The sequence below is a fragment of the Astyanax mexicanus genome, chromosome 12, assembly GCF_023375975.1.
Source record: "Astyanax mexicanus isolate ESR-SI-001 chromosome 12, AstMex3_surface, whole genome shotgun sequence".
NCBI lineage: Eukaryota > Metazoa > Chordata > Actinopteri > Characiformes > Acestrorhamphidae > Astyanax > Astyanax mexicanus.
In genome coordinates, this window is record NC_064419.1 from 39,786,461 (window position 1) to 39,807,471 (window position 21,011).

The following is a 21,011-nucleotide window of genomic DNA, read 5'->3' on the forward strand; positions in this document are numbered from 1 at the left end:
GCAACCAATGCGCACAATATACTGAAAGACTGTATAAAATTTTCAGCTTGTGATTTCTACAGAGAAGTGTTACTCAGGCATATAAATTCATGGGACCTGTGGAGGTCAGCATGAAATATACAGTGAGGAAAATAATTATTTGATCCCCTACTGATTTTGTAAGTTAACCCCCTTACAAAGACATGAACAGTCTACCATTTTTACGGTAAATTTATTTTAAAAGACAGAATGTCAACATCAATCCAGTACAAAAACATTAATTTTTGAATGAATTATAATTTGTTAATTTATTAAGTGAAATAAGTATTTGATTCCAATTTAAGGAGCAATTTAATCTCTACTTGATATGTTTAAAAAATATACTGGTCACATAAGTCTGTCCTATCATTATTATTCTTATTAATTATTAATATCATGTTTCTCTGATTTTGCTATTTATAGGTATATGTTTGAGTACATTTTTTGTTTTATTCTCTAAACTACAAGCAACATTTCTCTCAAATTCCAAATAGAAATATTGTCATTTAGAGCATTTATTTGCAGAAAATGAGAAATAGCTGAAATAAAAAAAAGAGGCAGAGCTTTCAGACCTCAAATAATGCAAAGAGAACAAGTTCATATTCATAAAGTGTTAAGAGTTCAGAAATCAATATTTGGTGTAATAACCCTAGTTGTTTATCACAATTTTTGTGCATCTTGTCACGTTCTTCCTCCACCAGTCTTACACACTGCTTTTGGATAATTTTATGCCTTTACTCCTGGTGCAACAATTCAAGCAGTTCAGCTTGGTTTGATGGCTTGTGATCATCCATCTTTTTCTTGATTATATTCCAGAGGTTTTCAGTTTGGTAAAATCAATGAAAAACATCATCATTGAGTGGTCTCTTAATTTTTTCCAGAGCTGTATATATATATATATATATATATATATATATATATATATATATATATATATATATATATATATATATATATATATATATCAAGAAAGTACACACATGAATTCAAGTTTTGGTCTAGTTTCAATAACAGTTTCAGCATCTGCACGTTTTTGATACACCTGGCAACCCAGCATCCCACCCAGTCAGGCCCCACCCAGTGTTTATGAGAGCCTATGTTTTGAGCTGGGAGAAAGCCTGCCCTGCGGTAGTGAGTGGAAGTGAGAGCAGGACTTGTTGAAGATGAGCGCTGGGGGTGTGATTTAGTGGGATTTGGAGCTGAAGCCGGGCTGTGACAGTGTGTGTGTGTGTGTGTGTGTGTGAGATTCTGAGGGTTTCTGCTGCTGCTGCTGGATTGTGAGGAGAGAATGGGCTGCTGTTCTGGGAGATGTGTGCTGATCTTCCTCTGCACTCTGCAGCTGGTAAGGAGACACTGGGGATGGGTTTAACAGTTTTAGTCCATGTGAGTGTGTGTGTGTGTTTGTGTGTGTATTTGTTTGTATCTCTGTAAATTAGTCTAATTAGAAGAAAATGAATGGGGTTTATCTCAGGCTGTGTGAATGTGTAGTTTGATGTATCTCATGAAGAGGTTTAGTGGCTTTATTCTTCTCAGCTCTTCATTGTTTGTATTGAGCAGGCTGTTGTATTCTTCACTACGTAACTATGTAATTTATAGGCAAGCTAACGTTACTTATTGACTAATTATAAAGCAGCAACTATTAACAAACTATTAATAATAACACTAGTTTTAATTTTGAGCAAGTTTAATTGTTTGTGCATTTTTTTTAGATAAACATAATTAAACAATAAAACATATTGTGTTTTTAAAATTATGTTTACTGAATATTTCTGCATGTGTTTACTGTATAGCCTTAATATATAACTTCAATATAAAATTTTCAAAAGCATAAAAATAAAGAAAGCACATTCAATGAAAAGAGGTTTGTCCAAACTTTTGACTGCTAATATATATACACTATATATAATAGATGTGATACTGCAATATATCTTTTGTTTAAAAAGAGAAACAGAAGTGTGTTCTCTCTTTCACTGTGTATCCAGCATTAGTGTAAAATTAACTACAGCTCAGGAAAAAAATTAAGAGACCACTTCAGTTTCTGAATCAGTTTCTCTGATTTTGCTATTAATAGGTGTATATTTGTATGAGTAAAATTATTTTTTTGTTTTATTCTAAATTCCAAATTAAAATATTGTCATTTAGAGCATTTATTTGCAGAAAATGAGAAATAGCTGAAATAACAAAAAAATTCAGAGCTTTCAGACCTCAAATGATGCAAAGAAAACAAGTTCATTTTAATAAAGTTTTCCTCCACCAGTCTTACACACTGCTTTTGGATAACTTTATGCCTGCACTCCTGGTGCAAAAATTCCAGCAGTTTAGCTTGGTTTGATTGATTGTGATCACCCATCTTCCTCTTGATTATATTCCAGAAGTTTTCAATTTGGTAAAATCAAAGAAACTCATCTTATTTTTTTCCAGAGCTGTATAATACTGGTCTAGAGTTTTAGGAGATATACAGCATTCATTCATTCATTCATTTGCTCCTCAGCTATATTTAGCTTAATTGTACAGTTTAAAATACTTTGATGATTTATGCGATTAATGTGTTTAATTTAGATTATTTAATTACAGTACATTTCATTGATTGAATTAATATCACTATAATCGCACTATTTAAAAAAACAGAATGTGCCAAAAAAAACCTAATATAAAATGAAAACAGAAAAAAAACTAAATTGATTTTGCCAAAAAATAAAACAACTTTCACAACTTTTACAATTTAAACAACTACATCAACTACAATTTAATCTAAGTTCTTGGTATTCCCGGTGGTGTACATGAAGCATAAGTGTATGATTTTGCTCCTGTGTCAGTTCTGGGTTTTTTCTCCCAGTAGGTCAGCTCAGATTGAACCCAGTTTTAAAAAATGAGGTCACTGCAAACTTAAATCTGCCCACAAACAGGTGCATATTTCTGCCTCAGTGGGTGTGTGTATGTAATTATATTGGAGGATATTTGTAGCACGGTCCCTGTGGGCTCCCTCTGCACTAGATATGATCCAGGGATGGTCTTTTGTAAACTGTTGCAGTTTAATGAATTTTTAATAAACGTGTTCTGAGTCAGAAGCACTTACGGGATCTTACTAGAGCTAGATCTTAGAGAAAGCTTCACTCTGTAGGATTGAGTGGAAAGGGGTCAGGCTTTATGTGATGGTTTCATTAGTTTGGTTTTACTGATTTATAGCCCTACACTCCCAGGAAAAAGGATCCTGTACAGGCACTGAAAAGAAGGGGTCCTTGAAAGGTTATTCAAGGGTATGCACTGAAACACGAAACACCTTGTCCAAGTAGATGAAGTTTCCACCAGCATGAAGGGAATTAGCGTTCAGATCATTCAGTCTGTGAAGTTTCATCATAGTTGCACTATTGCACATATGTGCATCATTCTGTAGTCCTCGTTATGTCTTGTTATCTGTCTTGTTATTCATTTAATATGTCTGGGTCTAACCTTGTTTAACGATGGTTAGCAGTTATCCAGTTCCATTTAGGCTCTTGTGATTTAAATTTTGGTCATATTGCATCTATACAGCCACTTAATGATGATGTTTTTTCTTGATTTTATCAAATTGAAAATCTCTGGAACATAATCAAGAGGAAGATGGATGATCACAATCCATTAAATCAAGCTGAAGTGCTTCAACTTTTGCACCAGGAGTGGCATAAAGTTATCCAAAAGCAGTGTGTAAGACTGGTGGAGGAGAACATTCCAAGATGCTTAGATTATTCCACCAAATATTGATTTCTGAGCCATTTCTTATTTTCTGCAAATGAATGCTTTAAACGACATTATTATTTGGGATAAATGTTTCCTGTAGTTTATAGAAAAAAACAACAATGTTCATTTTACTCAAATATTTACCTATAAATAGCAAAATCAGAGAAACTGATTCAGAAACTGAAGGTTCTCTTTTTTAATGCACGTGTAACTGTTGCACAGTAGTATAGCCTATAGCGATATACATATTAACATACTTAAAGTGCCTTTTATGTAGATGATCCAGTGGTGTACAGAACAAATGCTCATCTATTTCTGGCATTGAAAGTCAATATTAGACCTAGTATGACAAATATGACCATGACAACATTGCACTGTCTATAGATTTGTGACACACTTCATTGGTTTATTACACGTTACAGATATATTGATTATTGATTTTAATAATTCAACACATTGCATGTTATTTACCTATTTTGTATTTTGTTGTATAATTGTATGAAGGCTAATGTGTTATCATGTAGCTAATGTGTTAGATGATAAAGTCATGAGTCATGGCTTTATCTGGTATAAGCTACATGTCAGTGTAGAATAGCAGTGATGACATCTGTAACTGGGTTTCTGAACAGGGCCACCGCTGGCTACAGCTGGGTTAGTTATAGTTTTGCCCCAAAATAGAAATGCTGTCCGAAAATTTTACATGGCAGGTTGCTTGTGTACCACGTATACAAGGATTCAAGGAGATTTTATTGTCATTCGCATCACATGTGGTACATGAGGTGGAACGAAATTGTGATCTCACGATCCAGTTTTTCACCCAAAGAGCTGTTATTAATAGATATATAGATAAAAAAAGAATACAATAAAAGAAATAGAATATACAAAATAGATAGATAAATATCCCAAGAATAAAAAAAATAAATAGAGAGTAGAAGGTTCAGCAACATGAAGTCCAGAGTGCAAGTGTGCTATAGCAGCATGATAATGTGAATTAGAGCAGTGGAGATAAAGTGTCTCAGTGCAAGTAAAGTGACCATGTTGGTAAACAGTAAACAGTAATTTGTCCTTGGTGTCAGTGCAGTGTGTTGTTAAGTGGAGTTTAAGAGTCTTACAGCTTCCGGAATGAAGCTGTTTCTGAGTCTTGTTGTTTTGCACTTAATGCTCCGCAGCCTCCGGCCTGAGGGGAGTGGGACAAAAAGTGCGTGTGCTGGGTGGGTGGGATCCTTCCTGATGCAGGTGGCCCTTTTCCTGCATCTGGAGGTGTAAATGTCTGTGGTGCTGGGGAAGCTCACTCCAACAATCCTCTGTGCAGCCTTCACCACCCTCTGCAGTGCTTTCCTGTCTGCAGCAGAGCAGCTTCCATGCCACACATTGATGCTGGAGCACACAACGCTCTCCACCACACATCTGTAGAAGGAGGTGAGGACTGCGCTCCCGAGTCCAGCTCGTCTCAGCCTCCTGAGGAAGTAGAGCCGCTGATGTGCCTTCCTGACCAGAGTGGAAGTGTTGTTGCTCCAGGTGAGGTTGCTGGTCAGGTGCACACCCAAGTACCTGTAGCTGTCAACCACTTCCACCGCAGATCCTCCAATGTGCAAGGGGAGGTGGGCATGCTTGCCCCTTCTGAAGTCCACAATCATCTCCTTTGTCTTTTTTACATTGATGCAGAGGTTGTTTTCTCTGCACCAATCCTCCAGGTGTTCCACCTCCTGCCTGTAGCTGGACTCATCTCTGTTTGTGATGCATCCAACCACTGCCGTGTCGTCCGCAAACTTCACAATATGACAGCCTGGATGGAGAGGTGAGCAGTCATATGTGAGCAGTGTGAACAGGAGGGGGCTCAGCACACAGCCCTGAGGGGAGCCAGTGCTGAGGATTATGGAGGGGGAGGAGATGTTGTGAATCCTCACAGACTGCGGCCTGTTGGTCAGGAAGTCTAGGACCCAGTTGCACAGGGAAGAGCTCAGTCCAAGTGAGGAGAGTTTGGTTATCAGTGTCTGAGGAATCATGGTGTTGAAAGCAGATGTGAAGTCCACAAAGAGCATCCGAACATAGGAATCCTTCTGCTCCAGGTGGGTGAGGGCAGTGTGGACCACGGAGGAAATGGCATCCTCTGTGGATCGGTTCTTCCTGTATGCGTACTGGTGTGGATCCACAGTGATGTTGATGGTGGCTTTGATGTGGGTCTGAACCAGTCTTTCAAAGCACTTTGTGACTATCGGAGTGAGGGCTACTGGCCGGTAGTCATTCAGACCTGTCACTGTGGAGCTCTTGGGGACCGGGATGATGGTGGCGGTCTTCAGGCAAGTGGGGACAGCTGCCTGGATGAGGGACGCGTTGAAAATGTCGGCCAGGACGTTCGAGAGCTGGTCTGCACAGTCTTTTGGCACCTGTCCGGGGATGTTGTCCGGGCCGGCAGCTTTCCGGGGGTTAATCCTCCTCAGCGTCCTCCTTACTTCTGCTGGTGTCATGCTGAGGGGCTCCTCTCCTGGTGAGTGTGGGAGTCTGGTGCTGGGGGGTGTGTCAGGGTTCTCAAAGCGGGCGTAGAATGTGTTGAGAGCTTCAGGCAGGGATGGGTCTTTGGAGCTTTGTGCAACGTTAGATTTGTAGTCTGTGATGCACTTGATGCCCCTCCACATGCTCTGTGGATCCTGGGAGGAAAAGTGTCCCTGGATTTTCTGAGCATATGCAGCTTTTGCCCTCTTAACTCCAGCAGTCAGCTCTCTTCTAGACCTCCTGAGTTCGTCCGAGTCTCCAGATCTGAAGGCAGCATCCCTGGCTTTCAGCAGGGAACGCACCTCTGCGTTCAGCCAGGGCTTCTGGTTCGGGTAGCAAGTCACAGTCTTGGTAGTAGTGACATCCTCCACACACTTGCTGATGTACCCGAGAACAGCAGATGTGTATTCCTCCAGATCCAGCTCCCCCTCACACTCAGCAGCCTCCCTGAAGACCTGCCAGTCTGTGCAGCCGAAGCAGTCCTGCAGCACAGCGGCGCCGTCACTGGGCCACACCGTGATGGTTTTCTGTGTGGGTTTTGAGCGTCGCAGTGGGGGGTGGTATGCGGGGACCAGCATGATGGAGATGTGGTCCGATAGCCCGAGGTGGGGGCGGGGGAAGGCTTTGTAAGAGTCTTTCACAGAGGAATAAACACGGTCCAGCGTGTTATTACCTCGCGTTGGAATGTTCACGTGTTGGTATAGTCCAGAGTTCAAATGCCGTGACCTTTAAGACAAACTTTAAATGTGACTGTGGGTGCTTTACAAGGGTCCTTTGGCTCAGAATCATCGTCTATCTGCGTATAAAGCACAGCTTTGGATTAAAATACTAAAATTTTAATTGTTCTAATAAACTAAGACACAAACAAATTAACGTGAAGCATAATTTCCACTCCTTTCTTCCAATCCTTTTTATTGCTATATTGAGAAATAGTATGAAATCTGGTTTCTGAAATTTGTGAAAAGTTACACACCTAATTGCTATATAATACAAGTGTAATAAATATAATAAATAGGGATGTACCGATTTGATCCAGTAACTCAGGATCAGGGCTGTTCCAGGCATATTTTAATGGATCTAGTCTCTTTTTTTATTATTGCCCAGTGGGGAACATTGAGGAGAGTTCTCAGATAGTAAATAAAACAGGTTGCAATACTGTTGTACTGCTGAGCTTGAAAACATAACATAATACCTGAATATATAATACTGTATAAAATTATCGAAAAAATACACTTTACAGGTTATTTTACATTAGTAATTAACAAACAGCAACAGATATTTATCCAGAGTGTAAACTACTAAACACATCTTACAGTACTTAAACAGTGTGACTGAGAGATTCAGATCAGATTAGAGGACAAAATAACCTTATTGAGACATCCCTAGCAATATTACTTCAATTTCTGTAAGCAATACTGAATGTTATATCACTAACATTGGCAATTTAATATAGTATTGTGAAGATTGCCAGGTTTTCACTATTAAGCTACGTTCACATTGCTCAAATCCGATTTTTTGCTCAGATCAGATTCGGCTTTAAAAGTTCACATTCACAAATGTAAGTGAGCTGTATCTGTGTGTAATGTGAACGGATCTGTCCCTGAAACGCCTCACATGCGCACTTTGATACGTGTATAAACATCATCTTCTTCACCAACAGCAAAAAAAACTCATATTGGAGAGACGACTCGTAGCTTTATAAAGAGAAATGGATGCGTTAGCTGCTCATATGTGGAGCATCTTTTGCTGGGGTGGAGCGCAAACAGCTCTGAAGTACATGCTCAGGTCGAGAAGGTGGAAAAAGGCCCGGTGGTTTGCTTTTGCTGTTTTTACAGCTATAGCTGCACAGCTGCACCAAGAGATAGAGTGTGGGTACGAGAGAGAAGCACGTAGCGAATGCAAAAGCAAAAGCAATAAGATGTATATAGTTGAGATTTATTCACTGTTACTCTTTGTGCAATAATACTGGTCACACCCTACCATAGTCATATCTCTATGCACTAGATGTATATATTTATTTTTTCTTTACTATATATACTTTTTATATCTTTATATATTTCTTGTAATTGTTTTTGTATAAATAGTTTTTATTATTATAATTTGTTTAAATTTTTCCTGACCTGTTTCTCTGTTCTTTCATCTGTACTGCTGTAACATTGTAAATTTCCCCATTGTGCGATTAATAAAGGATTATTTTATCTTATCTTATCTTATAAATTCCGATTTGACCATTCACATTCATGTTGCACGTCCATGGATCGAAGCTGTATTCATTTTAGGATAACATATGAAAGTGACTCAAATCACTTGATAAAAAAAAAATCTGATTTGGCACGTTCACACAGCCATGAAAAAATCAGACTTGAGTCACTTCAGCCTGGTAATGTGAACATAGCCTTAGTATAAGGAAGTCCAATATAATGATTGACAGCTAATATATGGTAAAATACTACCACCATGGAGAAGCTACAACCAACCTTATTATCTATCAGCTCATTTATGTGATTAGATTAATACTGTAGATTCTCATATACTATATATATTTATACAAGCACATTCCTGTTGAATATTAAGATGTAGTTTTAATAAATGTTCTAATATCAATCAGCAGTTTTGCTCATAACGGTTTGCTCAGATGTATGTGTGGCTCCAATTGTTGATCCAATGCATAAGATCTGAGGCTCGCTGGTATAGAAAGCAGCCGCACTGTAATGGCGGGAGAGGGGTAGGTGTGTGTACGGGGGGATGGGTAGACGATGAAAGAGAGCTGTGGAGCTGGTTTTATGATTGCTGTAGAGCTTTATGAAAGAGAACAGGGCCCCTCCTCCCAGTCCCACGTCCATCACCTCGCAGATAAGTGATCAAGTGGCTGACCTCCAAGTTAAACCTTCATATCCCCCACCCATCCCTCTCTCTCGCCTTTTCTCTCTCTCTCGCTCGCTCCCTCGTTCTCCGTGACATGCATTGTAACCCCCTTGGCTCTGTTACCTAGGCAACATTGAGGGAAAAGCTAGCATGTGGAAAAATAAAGGCAGTGCATTCTTTTGTGCATCTCAGGAGACCCTGTGGAGGTGGGGGTCTTCAGGATCACTGGGATCAGGGCACATATGTCAGTCTGTCTTCTTCTGTGAGGCCAAATGAGAGAAGCAGCTCTGGTGACATGTGGCTTAGTTGGGGTGCATGTTATTGTATAGGCACAGTATTATATAAAGAGAATACTTCAGTTTCTGAATCAGTTTCTCTGATTTTGCTATTTATAGGTGTATGTTTGAGTAAAATGAACATAGTTGTTTTTTTCTATAAACTACAGACGACATTTCTCCCAAATTCGAAATAAAAATATTGTCATTTAGAGCATTTATTTGCAGAAAATTATATTCATATTCATAAAGTTTTAAGAGTTCAGAATCAATATTTCATGGGATAACCCTGGTTAATTTTATTATATCTTGGCATGTTCTCCTCCACCAGTCTTACACACTGCTTTTAACCCTTGTGTGGTGTTCATATTTCTGTTCATATTTTTGTTACTCGTTTACTTTGTTATTTGTATTTAATTCAGCAAAATTAAGCAATTTTACATTAAAATGCTTTACACATGCTTGCTTCACCTAAATTGCAAGCAATATAAACAGCTTACATGGTTAATATTTGCCCTTTACCTTTCTTATGTTACATTTCTTTCAAAAAGTGCTACACTTTTTTTATTAGTTTTTTAATAAAATGTAAAAGAAAATTAATTTAACTCAAGATACGAGTAGAAAATCTGTTTAGTTTAAAATTTACAAATGAAGCAATGTTTATTAGCCCTTGGCCAAACATACTGTGTGTAATATAAATGTGTAGGGGGGGTGTACAGTGTGTGTTTATCGAAAATGTGTTTTGATATATGTTTTTCACAAAAAATGAGCCAATGCCAGTTAGTTTGATTTAGAAAAAATATTTTTTTAGTTTCATTTGATGAAAAATGAAAACAGGTCCCACAGACCCGAACACCACAACTCCGGGTGCAAAATTTTAAGCATTTCAAATTAGTTTGATGGCTTGTGATCATCCATCTTTCTATGGATTGTATTCCAAGGGGTTTCAGTTTGGTAAAATCAATGAATAATTGATTAATTTACATCCAAATTCAATGCAGGAGACCCCACAAGCATATCCCACAGGACAGTGTGGTGTTCTTTAGCTTCCATGGGACCTTGCAAAAGTCATGTGACTTTTAATAGGGATGCACAATATTGTGGATCAACAGCTGAACTCTAATCAACCATAAATTAATAAAATCAATTATAATCTGACTCATTTTGGAATTTTTAGCTGATAATTGTTGATGAGATGCACAGTCACTTCAAATAGATAACATTAGGCCTCATGCATATAAAGCAAGGAAGTGGGGATGCAGCTCAATGGGAACTCTGGATCAATGCCAATATATTTGCTAATGTTTGTTTATAGAGGATTAGAAGTGATTATAGTATTGATCTAATTTAGATATGTAAACAGAGCAGTCAAGCATGGTATAAACATTCTGTTCTGACATTCATTTTCTTTAATCTGCAATAATAACTTGCAAATCAAATACGTGTACCTGCCAAAAATCATGGAATTCTTTAGCTGTCGTTGAAAGCCAAAAGTAATGGGAGATGATACTTGTTCTGTTCAGTGGCATTTGGTACATCAGAGTATTTCTTAGACATATTGGTTGAATTTACACATCTGCCATAACTCAGGTGTTTCTAATATCATCATGAAACAGAGCATCTTATGATAAGATATATCACAATATGTTGCTCACTATAATAATAATACTGTGATTCTGAATCTCTCCCTAAGGAGACAAGAGAGTAACTATTGGTAACTCAGGGCTTTTGCTTACCTGGGAGAGTCCATATTTGTAGAAGGGAAGCAAACCTGTAAAAGAAAAAGAGGAATTATTAAATTGTAGCATGTATGTGCTTTAGCAAGGTTGCAACTGAGAATGCAGTATTTGTTTTTTACTATTAAATATTTCTTTATTTGTACATATTGTAATGTACTAGAACCCTTGTTTTACCCATGTTAGGACATTGTGGAAGGAGCTACTGGTATAAATTTATTTTATGTCCCTCTGGTCTGTCTCTGTGTCTTTCCTACCACGTGCCCTGTGTGTATCCCGCGTCTTCGGCCCGTCTTCAGTGTGCTCACCTGTTTGTTTGTAGCTCCGCCCCCTTGTTACCCGGTCCCAGGTGTTTCCCGTTTCCTGTGCCTATCCGTGTGTATTTATAGTCTCCCTTGTTCCAGTGTTGCTCGGCTGTGGTTGTACGTCCTACCGTCAGTCAGGTTATGTGTTCCGTTGGGTTTTTCAATCCACATTTACTCTGTTTCTTATTTTTTTGGTTCTTTATTTGATGTCTAATAAATCATTAGCAAGTGCATCCGCTCTCCATGTCTCCTTCATGCGCTGTACCTAACAGGGAGAGTATACCAGTTAGTTTGGGCTTCTGGTAAACTACAAAAGAAAACATCATTCTGACTTCCCAGTCATTGGTCTGTGTCTCTGTTTGTGGAGTATGTGTATGTGTAAATCATTATGGTGGTTAAATAAATGGTGACAGATAAAAAGGATATCTGTGTTAATTAAAGTTTTTTTTATTGGACCAGACCTTATATTAGGAATCTATGTTAATTAAAACTCTTTGTCTCGTTTTCTCTCTCTATAGATCACTGCATTGGAGAGGCAGGCATTTGATTTTCTGGGTTACCAGTGGACTCCCATCTTGGTCAACTTTTTTCACATCATCGTGGTCATCCTTGGACTCTTTGGGGCCATCCAGTACCACCCCCGTTATATTATACTTGTATGTAAAGTTTATAATTTTCCTTAATCTTTATCATTTTCATTATAGGACACTGTGAATACACAAACTCAATAGTAATGTGGTACACAACTAACACTTTTTGATACTTTATTGATATTAATACTTTATTCTTTTTCAGTATGTAGCCTGGACCGTTCTCTGGGTGGCATGGAATATCTTCATCTGTTGCCTTTACCTTGATTTAGGAGGTCTTTCTAAGGTAAAACTCCAATTGTTCCCCACACACTCATTAATTCATATTACACCGAGTGGTCAATTTAGTGAATATGCTTTTTATTATATACACCATAAATGTAGGTGAATTTTGTAGATTTTTTAAAATGTCATGTTTTAGTTTAATTAATAAACATAGTTTCTGTAGTTACTCAAACATAAAACAATATTGTGTAAATGTTGTACAGCTTAATATGGACACAATTATTCTGTCCTTCATTATATGTAAAAACAAGGCTAAATCAGACTCAGCAGTGTTACCTGTGCAAAGGTTTGGGCACCTTAAAGATTTGGGACCTTTGGCAGAAATCCCAGCTTGCAAAATGTTCTTTTAACAGTTAGAAGTAAGCATGTCATGATAACTTTTTTATTTGGACAATATACAGCTCTGGAAAAAAATAAGAGACCACTAAATGATTAGCTTTTTCATTTATTTTATCAAATTAAAAACCTCTGGAATATAAGCCATCAAACCAAGCTGAACTGCTCGAATTTGTGCACCAGGAGTAAATGCATAAAGTTATCCAAAAGCAGTGTGCAAGACTGGTGGAGGAGAACATGCCAAGATGGATGAAAACTGTGATTAAAAACCAGGGTTATTCCACCAAATATTTATTTCTGAACTTTATGAATATGAATATAAACTTGTTTTCTTTGCATTATTTGAGGTCTGGAAACTCTTTTCTGTTATTTCAGCCATTTTTCATTTTCTGCAAATAAATGCTCTAAATTCCAATTTTTTGGGGGGGGAATTTGGGATAAATGTTGTCCGCAGTTTATAGAATAAAACAACAATGTTGATTTTACTCAAACATATACCTATTAATAGCAAATTCAGAGAAACTGAATACATATGGTCATATCATGTCCATATATTGTACGATAATGTTAACATTTTATGATGAGGTAACAGGTATAGTTTCTTCTTTAGACTCTGACATAAAGATTATGTAGATGCTGGACAATGGAACAGTGCAGTCATATGGAAGATTGATTTGCCTTTCTTACCAGCATATGAGCTCTCTCCATCTCTCGAGCAGTATTTTGGTTTTTCAAATCACACACTGACCTCCACAGTTCCCCTGAACTGCCATTTTATTAATAATATTGTGCTCTGTAAAAATTGTATGCTCATTTTCTTTTATCTATTGTCTGCTTTCTATGCATTAATGTAGTTTAATTTTTCGAGGTTAAATGAAAGTAATTATTATGTTTTATGTTTAATTAGATACACAGGCTGTGTTTGCGAGTGTTCATATTTTCACATACAGTTAAACCTAGATGTACAGTCTAGACCTACTATGGTATGAGTAAATTCTAAACACTGTTTGTGAACAACTGTTCTCACATTCTTAGTTATGAGTAATGTACAGTGCCAGCTGGTAGACTGCGTATGCCTTTACCACCTGTTTTTTCTTCCCTAAACTACTGAAGCTTCGTCTCTCCTCCCAGATTCTTCACAGACAGAAATACAAACACACAGCCTGTATTGGCGAGCTGCATGTGTGGGTGTGGTTGGATTTCCTAAATTTAACAAACTATTGCCACACATTTGCATATTACAAATGACTAAAACATTAATACATGAATATGAATATGAGTATGAGTATGAGTATGAATAAATGGCTAGACAGTGTCTCATATTCAGGAAAACTAACACATGTCAGTGTAGTATGTATACACTGATATTACAAAAGTTATATGGGACTAGTATTGTCCCATGACCTTTGCCACGTCCTATTAAAATTAAATCACATTGTACTAAAGGTGAGATATACATGTGGTGTCTCCTGCATTGAATGTGGATGTGATGTCTGCAAGATTTGCTTTGCTTGTTCGCATGAACAAATCTAGCCAGACACTGCCAGTGGACAGTGCAGTTGTAATGGTAATTATCATGACCAGCAGCATCTGGCTAGAGTTGTCCATGTGAACAAACAAGCGACTCACATAAAAGATCACATCCACATTCAATGCAGCAGACCCTAAACTTATATCCTGCCGGGTCAGTGCAGCATTCTTTTTTTTATTATTTTATTTCTAATTTTTAGACACGTGAAGTCAGCCACCACCTTTTCGAACTGCTGATGCAGCATTGACGAGTAGCATCACAGCGCACTCGGAGGAAAACGCAGCGACTCTGTTCCGATACATCATCTCACAGACGCCTTGTGCTAATCGACATCACCCTTTGGAGTGATGTGGGGAGAGAGCACCATCTACCCACCCAGAGAGAACAAAGCCAATTGTGCTCTCTTGGGGCTCTGGTAGCACGATGGCAAGCTACATGAACGGGATTCGAACCGGTGATCTCCTGATCATAATGGCAGCCCCATAGTGCAGCATTCTTTAGCTAACACGGGAAATGGCAAAAGCCACGGGACACAGTACTACTTCCTGTAACTGAATAATCAGCTTGGGGTTCAAAAAGTTCAGTGTTGCATTAATTGACTGAATGTGTGATTCTAGCTATCTTCATTTAGATTGCTGAACTAATAGCTGAAAGAAATATACGTTATATTGAGATTTATTAACTAAAATAGCACATCAGTTATTTCCTAGTAGTGCTATCACTCCATATCTTTATCACGTTTTATTATGCTTTGTGGTGATCTATCATTCCTGCATTGTTTAGGAGAGTGACTACATGTCTCTGGGGCTGACCTCACACCATTCCTGGTGGAAGGATAATGGACCAGGCTGTGAGAACAGGGACCTTCCAGCAGCTAAGTGGCAGAGTGACGACAGCCCTGCACTGATCTCCACGCTGGGCTGTGTGCTGGAGTACCAGTACATTGAGGTTCTGCACAGCGCACTGCAGCTGCTTATTTCTGTAAGTACACTGAGATGCAGGTCAAAAACTGCAGAGTTTTGTTAGCTTTGCCTCACCCGTACTATAGGCAAAAAAGACAACTTGTGCAGTGGCTAAAGTGTCCTAAAACACATTTTCTACTTTCTACATTACTACACTAATGAAGTTATTCAGTTTAGTAAACCATGTTAGTCTTGGAGACATTTTGGCCCAATCCCATTTTAACCCTTGGCCCTATCATTTACCCTGATTCCCTTGTTTTTTAGGCTATAGGGATAAGGGGAAGTGTTAGGGCTATATGACCCTTTGAACAAAGATTTTTGAGGTAGACTCAAAGCGGAGGGCTATGAGAATCACTGGCATAAACAACCAAAAATTGGTCATTTTTCCTTGTTAAAAATTGCAATAACCACTATATTGCCATAGTTTCATGTGTAGTTTAAATATTTTATGGCCATTTTCTTCATAGCATGCATAACATGCATTGCGTATAGTTTGTCTCAGTAGCTAGCTAGCTAGCTAGCTAACTTCCCCGTTCCACCATAAATGGTGCAACAGAGTGCAGAGGTTTTTATTTTTTTAAATAAAATAAAAGCTAATAAAAGCAAATTCAACTCTCTATCACAGAGGAATTAGGGAATGGACAATAATAATTAATTGCTGCACCACCTGCCCCCTTTCTGAAGAGTTCTGATAAAGCCCTAAAGTTAACTAGTTAACCAGCAGCTAGATTGCTGGACTTTTATACTGTTAAATATTGCTCTATTGCTATATATTTGTATATATTTGAGTGCTTGAATGATTTCACCCCTTCCCCTTGTAACTCTTTTCTAAGGGAAAGGGTTTGCCAAGAACAGATTAAGATATTTGTATCATATAAAATTAACAAGAAGAAAATGTCATTTGAAAAATTCATTGGTAATTCATTGTACATTCATTTTCATTCATTATACATAGAGTGTGCTGTGCGTGATTGGCTGCTGCTTCTTATCAGTGTGTGCATCAGTGCTTGTGTGTGTCGGTTGAGTGCTTAGTGGCAAGTTTCAAGAATGATTCAGAGCCCCCTCACCCCAAGACTAGGACAAGAGCGATTCCAAATCAGGTCAAAATGGAGACGAGACAGACACGATTTCTTTATGGTCTCAAGAATTGGTCTTGAGACCAGGACAAGACTCAAGTAATACAACACTAGTTCTGAGAGATGGTCCATTTGTTTAAAATTATTCTAAGCACATATTATAGTGCAGTGGCTGTAATGACTAATGGAGGACAAAAAAGTAGGATGACAATATGATGACTAAGGACAGTGGAATCTTTCTCTCATGCTTTCAGCAATCCTGTAGTATTGGCAAGGCATTGCTGTCAGTACTGCTAAGCCCAAGTACAGACGCATGATCTTTGGAGAGTTTGGTGTATCTGATGTATGAATAGTTTTACCTCTGTGTTTCACAGCTGCTGGGATTTGTGATCAGTTGCTACGTGGTCAGTGTCTTCAATGAGGAAGAGGACACTTGTAAGTAGATAAAGTTAGCAAGTACTTTTGCCATGTCAGTTTTTATATTTGCAAATTGCTGTATTCTTATATTCTTATTTTGTACAATTATGGGGGTTGTCAGTTGATTCCCTTGGTAAACTGGATAATTGGTATGAATCACCTCTAGTTAAAAGGGTGCTTTGTATGATTTCATGATTTTCACGACTAGTCCACTTTTTGAAAAATTCAGCAAATGTTTACTCACACTCACACAGCAAATGTTTCATACTAAGCCCTGTCTCATTACTTTGTGTTTAGCTCAATAATACACAATATTTAAGGTGGGGGCTTTCCCAACTAGTAACACAATATCATCACCTCCTCTGCTCATGTTGCAACCGGGAAGTTGAAAGGCTCTGTTCGTCAAAGGGTGGGACTTTACTCATAAACAGATGCTATATTGAGCATTACAAGAATTCTCAAATATATTGCTCATATTTTGGTATCTCTCGTGATGATGAGTAATACAATAGAGAATGACTGATGGTTACTTTACTGTTAACTCACTACTCACTACACAGTCCCTTTGTTTTTTTTCCCTTACAATATATGGATTTCTCACTGAGCTGTGCACAATCCTCCAGTCATGTGATTTAGCTCCTTCCTGTGGCTAAGATCACATAGTTTTGTATGAAACCTTACATTTTTAAAAGGGTTATAAATCCATTGTCAGTCTATATATTCAGAGCTATAACCTTTTTTGCCTAAAGTGAAGCTATAACTTCTGGGATTCTGGAAATCTAAAGGCTACTCTATAACTCAGATAGAAAATAAAAAGCTTTATACAGATATATACAGAGATAGAAAAAAATATTGCAAAGGAATAAATGTTTCTTGTTTTTTTCTAATTTGATCTAATTTTCTGTGTTGTCATCATCATCTTTCAGATCTTTATAAGTGAAGAACATCTAGGTGACCTGAAAACCTGACATGAAGAAAGACTGGACTCATTTTTCAAAAAACTCCAAAGAAACACTAACATAACCTAATAAGCAATCACCTGATTAGCTAATCAGGCTTTGGTTATTTCTCTGCATGTTATAAAAGGTCTGAAACATCTGAGGACTGTGCTCATATCTGAGATACAAGAACACTATATACACACATATATATATATAATATACACTTAATTCATATTAGGTAATGTTGAAACAGTTTTTCCTCTCATGTTCTTATTAAATCTCTGTGCTCACTGATAAGGACTCGTTTATAAGATGCATATATTTTTGGAGATATTGCGAATTTATGCTGTTGTGCTTTTTTCCCAAACATTGACGTAAGGGTAGGGACATTCATAGATTTTTGGAAATTCTGAAAGTAATAATAAGATATGTATTTGCAGTTTATACAAATACATGTCATTGCAGTCACTCAAAAAAACATATCTCCTTTGTTTTTCTTTTTTTTTTTAATCTGACTGTTGGAGCCCAAATGTTAGGATGGATGGATCAATACAAATGCTCCAAAATTATAACTTGAAATAATTGTACATTTAATATTCACTTTCAGTGAAAGTCATTATGGAGATTAGAGGTTCTTGTATGACAGCAACGGTGTGTGTGTGTGTGTGTGTGTGTGTGTGTGTTTACACATTCTCCTGTAAATGAAGGTAAAAATAAGGTTGTTTGTAGTGTCACAAATTCATGTTTAAATTCGTTTTAATATGTAAATATTAACCACTTCTTTAGTCAATATTTGGTCACTTTAGAAACTTGCTGTTACTTTATCATCTTAAACTTTATCATGTTAATTTTTTTTTTTTTTTTTTACAATATTATTATGCACATGTGCATCACACTTATGGTCCAGCCACACAGTTCATAGAGGGTCGGTTTCCTGGACAAGAACTACGTTTCTTTTAATGGAAAATCTTCATTCAAAATGATGTGTAGTCCAAGACTATGAGTAATCCCTGTCTGAGAAACTACCCCATAATGTTTTGATATAAATAGTGTTCAGTTTTTATTCTAGGTACTGTTGTTGTACAGTTGACTTATTGGAGACACCTAGTGGCCACAGCTAGAACTCTCAGGTAGCACTTCTTTATTTACAGCCACTAATCATGCCTTTCATTATTGATGCAGTTCAGCATTTAATGATAGAATTCACTAAGTAATGTTTGAGGCTGTAAATGTGATATTATAGTATTTGTACTCCACTTTAACTTGCCAGTGACTGTTACTGTGTGTAATTACGGGTCTGTGATGTGAATTCATGTAAATGTGATTTTTTTTTCATTATGTTAAAATCCGTTAATTTCATTTTTTTAATTAAACTGTAAGCTAATAGGTCACCCTGATAGAACATCATTGTGTCTACTGTGTGTTCTATTAACATCTATTGCAGGTACAGTCTGTGCTGTGTTGAGTTTGCTGTGTAATCATGTTAGTGATAATGATGTGTTTAATACAGAAACTGCCTCTTATTCACCCGTTCCTGCTTCTCAGTCTCACACACACACACACTCACACACAGACACACACACAAACCCAATAAGCACTCTAGAGAAATTAAACAGCAGATGCGACGTGAGGAAGGTAACACTCTAGAGGGTTCATTATCTTTTACATCCTCTTCCTGGCTTTACATTGTGTGGTAAAATGGCACACTTTAAAAGTGCTTGACTCTGCAAGTTTCATAATCTCGCTAGTGCATAAACTCTGATTACAGCCTACCTGCTTATAACACATAAGCTGGGCTAAAATGTGCTCAGTAAGCTAGCATGAATATTGGTTTTCACATATACTAAAAATAATTTGTAGTTTAATATTTATTCAACAATTAAAATATAATATATATGGTTTATAAGTGATGCCACAGAAAGAAAAAAAATGTGTTCATAAAAAGCAATATGTGTATTTTGTCATACAATATTTTGTCATTTGTGATTCAAAAGTCATGGGATAGCAGTATGTAAATAGATCAAAGTCAATGAGGTGTTACCATCTTAGAAACACCCCCACCTACTGTATATATGTACAAGCTGTATATATGTGTGAGGTGACCTAAATTGTTGTGAGTTCTCTTCAATTCCAAAGATGTGGGGGATACTCTTTGATCCACGGTGTCACGTGTGTACCAAGAATACACCATGGAAGGCTTTACCAACTACAGTGGTGGTATTTATTTTCGAGTAGATGGAGTAAGTATTGTGGGTTATCAATTAGTAATGCTGTGTATTGTCAAAAACATTCCAATACTATATACACCATAATATAGGTGTTTTCATTTACAGTTTCATTTATTGCAATAACCTGCAAAACTGTAAGTAATTAAATAGATTGCTTTCTTTTATCTTATTTTAGGAAAACTGCCATGGAATAAAAACATATAATCACATGCATTAAAAGAAAATTTCGCATTGTATTCAGTCAGAACAGCAGGATATAAAGACAGATTCAAGGTTTATAGTATTTACACAATATTGAGAAACATAATATTGCATACTTACCCCCCTATCAGTCAGAAGCAGCACTTTAATTCTGGTCTGACACTCAGCAATGTGTTTTTTTTCCTACATTGAAAAAAATGCACTGCTTGTATGAACCCATGCATCTAACGCATCTAACAATGTCCTATATTATTTGTAGGCCTGCAAATACTGAAGCCACCTGATTGCTTTCAAGATGCTTTGATGTCACTTTCATTACCTGGTAAATGTGCGTAGTGTGTACAAGGGCGTCTGCGTGATGAACAGCTCATCAAAATGATTTACTGTTACTTATGTCATCACTGCACTGGAAGCACATTCAACTTCCTACTGATAAAGGAAACAGAAGACGCAGACCTTTTTCAGCAAACAATAAACTAATAGTGAAAAGGCACATAGCAAATTAACAAATAACAAAGTTAGAAAAGTGATAACATTTAAAATGGAGTTTGTAATTGTTACTGTATTAAAGTAGGATGCAAAAATACAAAGTAATAAAAAAAATAAGAATGCTTCTATTGTGCAATCTTTCTGGTACAGTGGGGTAAGATTGTAATTTTGTTTAAATGGGACAGCCACTCGAGTCCATTGTAATGGGTGATTATGTTTTTTTGTTTTATTTCTTTATTTGTTCACATATCATTAATAACAATTATTAAGCTTAATAGTAACTACCAGCCAGTATATGTTTTCCACCCAGATCCATAGAAATGAGTTTGATTTTTGAGTTGGATATACACTCAATTATGTTGCATTTATTTATTATTTGCGTCTACAGAATGTTTCTAAGTGTAACAGGGATTCCAAGATGTATTTTAAAGGTATTTGTTGATGCCATGTGTCAAGTTGATGCCATGATGATGGTTGATTTTGTCATAATTATTTAATTAGTCATAATTAGCACACAATTAGGACCCACAGACATTTGGTTATTTG

At 37.1% G+C, this 21,011-nt stretch overlaps 1 protein-coding gene across 1 annotated transcript; it reads left to right on the plus strand.

Moving 5' to 3' along the window:
- The first annotated feature begins 1,119 nt into the window (after positions 1-1,119).
- On the plus strand, positions 1,120-18,954 carry nkain5 (sodium/potassium transporting ATPase interacting 5). Its single transcript, XM_049486139.1, has 6 exons — positions 1,120-1,360; positions 11,928-12,065; positions 12,205-12,285; positions 14,935-15,132; positions 16,564-16,624; positions 17,533-18,954. Exons 1-6 carry the CDS (start codon positions 1,307-1,309, stop codon positions 17,544-17,546), a joined length of 546 nt encoding a protein of 181 aa, XP_049342096.1. The 5' UTR covers positions 1,120-1,306; the 3' UTR covers positions 17,547-18,954.
- Positions 18,955-21,011: the final 2,057 nt, after the last annotated feature.

What these genes read in the sequence shown, in the direction of transcription:
- nkain5 (XM_049486139.1), top strand. Translation starts at nt 1,307, where the DNA reads ATGGGCTGCTGTTCTGGGAGATGTGTGCTGATCTTCCTCTGCACTCTG. An exon ending in ACCCCCGTTATATTATACTT is followed by an intron (nt 12,066 to 12,204) that starts GTATGTAAAGTT and finishes ATTCTTTTTCAG; the next exon opens with TATGTAGCCTGGACCGTTCT. An exon ending in ATTTAGGAGGTCTTTCTAAG is followed by an intron (nt 12,286 to 14,934) that starts GTAAAACTCCAA and finishes TGCATTGTTTAG; the next exon opens with GAGAGTGACTACATGTCTCT.